Below are 1754 nucleotides of genomic sequence, written 5' to 3'. Positions count from 1 at the left end.
TGTATTAAGGACCCCCCCCCCCCAATTTTGATATGGATAAATAATCAATGAAATATATATATATATATATATATATATATTACATTTCATGATTTCCTGTTCCTCTCTATCTTCATTCCTTTTATAAGCTAATTTCTACTTCCTATGTCGACTTGGTAGGAGCTAATGTTGCAAAAAACAATGCTGATGCTGATGCTGCTGCTGGAAAGCATAAGCTCAAATCAAAGTAAGTGAGATCTCATCATTTTTCCCTTAAGACCTTTGTTAAATATGTTTCTTTTCTAATGGTTAGATCATTGCTTATGAACCAGTCCTCAATGATTTACCTTGTTTACAAGTCTATAGATCTTTTTTTTGTTTGTTTGTTTTTTGGTCAGGGGTGGGGTGGGGGAATTGAGGGTTTTCTGGGTATACACGCCCATGGGCAATTGTGGGTTCTTGGGGGGGGGGGTATGCATCCATGGCTGAACTTCTTGTCCTACACTTTGTTCTATATTTTTCTCTGAAACAACAGGCGGTAGCTTTATCTGGTGGAGAAAACTTAAGCTATGATCTCTTAACGTTGCCTATTTATCATTTTATCAAAAAGAGAATATTGCTCTATTTTGTCATCATGTCACTTGTGCACAACAATGATTGTAGACTGTAAATGACAGGTGGAGAAAACTTAAAGATGACATGTTTCCAAAGAAATACTCTAGAGTCTAGTCATTGAGATGTGAATATTTAGATAATTCTGGTGTTAGGGCAAATAGTTTTAGTACATATTGAATTAGACAATGAGTTTGTCTAAGTTATATGTGAACTTTATTTGTCACATTTCTGGTGCTTATGATCACATTGGGTATTCCAACAGATTTTTGGGCGAGGCCCTAACCATGGAGTCGATTTTGAGAAACTCTAGCCGTTTCAAGAAGGCTAAGGTTTCGGCTGCTCAATCTCAAGATGAAGAAAGTCAGCATGTCGATGTTGTCCCTGATAGTCTAGCAGACACTCAGAATGAGTAACTCCTCCCTCTCTTTTGTTGCTATTGAAATGACCCAATATTTGGTACACAATCACCTGTCCATTTTCTGTCACCTGGGGCTGTCCAAATCAACAAGAAAATGAAAAGGATGAAGGAGACAAATGCTTCTTGGCCGTAGGTGTTTTATGTATTATGAGAAAAATTCTATGCACATGCCGTGATTTTGGTTCTCTGAATATTGAAATTTTGTCTGGTCTTTGATATGTAGTGTAATTGTAATTCGTTCAATTTGTTGAAACTCTGAGAGATTGATTGCTGTTAGGGGTGTTTACTGGTCAGTATGGTGTGCTTTTTAAATATTTTGATGCGGCATTTTTGGTATTAAGGGTCATTTGGCAGGTGATAAATCATATAAGATGAAGTTGAAGTTTTATTTGGACGCACAATTTTGATTTTTAAGTTGTATTTCTTGTCTAAGAACATGAAATTCTCATAAGTTGAGAAAAGTATTAAAAAAATTTTATACAATTTTACGAAATAAGTAAAAAGTTCAATAATTTCAAAGCTATTCTGAGAAAAAAAATTGATTGAATTTTAGTTTGATAAAAAATAAATTCCTAATATTTATGACCTATTTGACATTGTTGTTTAGAGTCTAGAAGTATTTATTTTGCAAAGAAGAGTTTTTTTTTTGAAAAAATTAGGTGGTTGGCAAACAAGTCCTCTTAAATGGAAATAGAAGATTCTTAAAGAAAGCAGCAAATTATTTTTTTGAGACTAATATATA

General features: G+C 33.9%; 1 protein-coding gene across 1 annotated transcript in view; it reads left to right on the top strand.

Moving 5' to 3' along the window:
- The window catches only part of LOC107018582 (serine-rich adhesin for platelets-like), a 6411-nt gene extending 5011 nt beyond the window's left edge, over positions 1 to 1400 (top strand). Inside the window, exons 4-5 of the mRNA XM_015219100.2 lie at positions 160 to 226; positions 857 to 1400. Coding sequence (XP_015074586.1) covers positions 160 to 226; positions 857 to 1007 — 218 coding nt within the window. The 3' untranslated portion in view covers positions 1008 to 1400. The remainder of the gene's footprint in view (positions 1 to 159; positions 227 to 856) is intronic.
- Positions 1401 to 1754: the final 354 nt, after the last annotated feature.

This window comes from Solanum pennellii, chromosome 5 (genome assembly GCF_001406875.1).
Source record: "Solanum pennellii chromosome 5, SPENNV200".
Classification (NCBI taxonomy): domain Eukaryota; kingdom Viridiplantae; phylum Streptophyta; class Magnoliopsida; order Solanales; family Solanaceae; genus Solanum; species Solanum pennellii.
The sequence above is the reverse complement of the archived record's forward strand: the minus strand, read 5'-3'. Positions and strand labels throughout refer to the sequence as shown.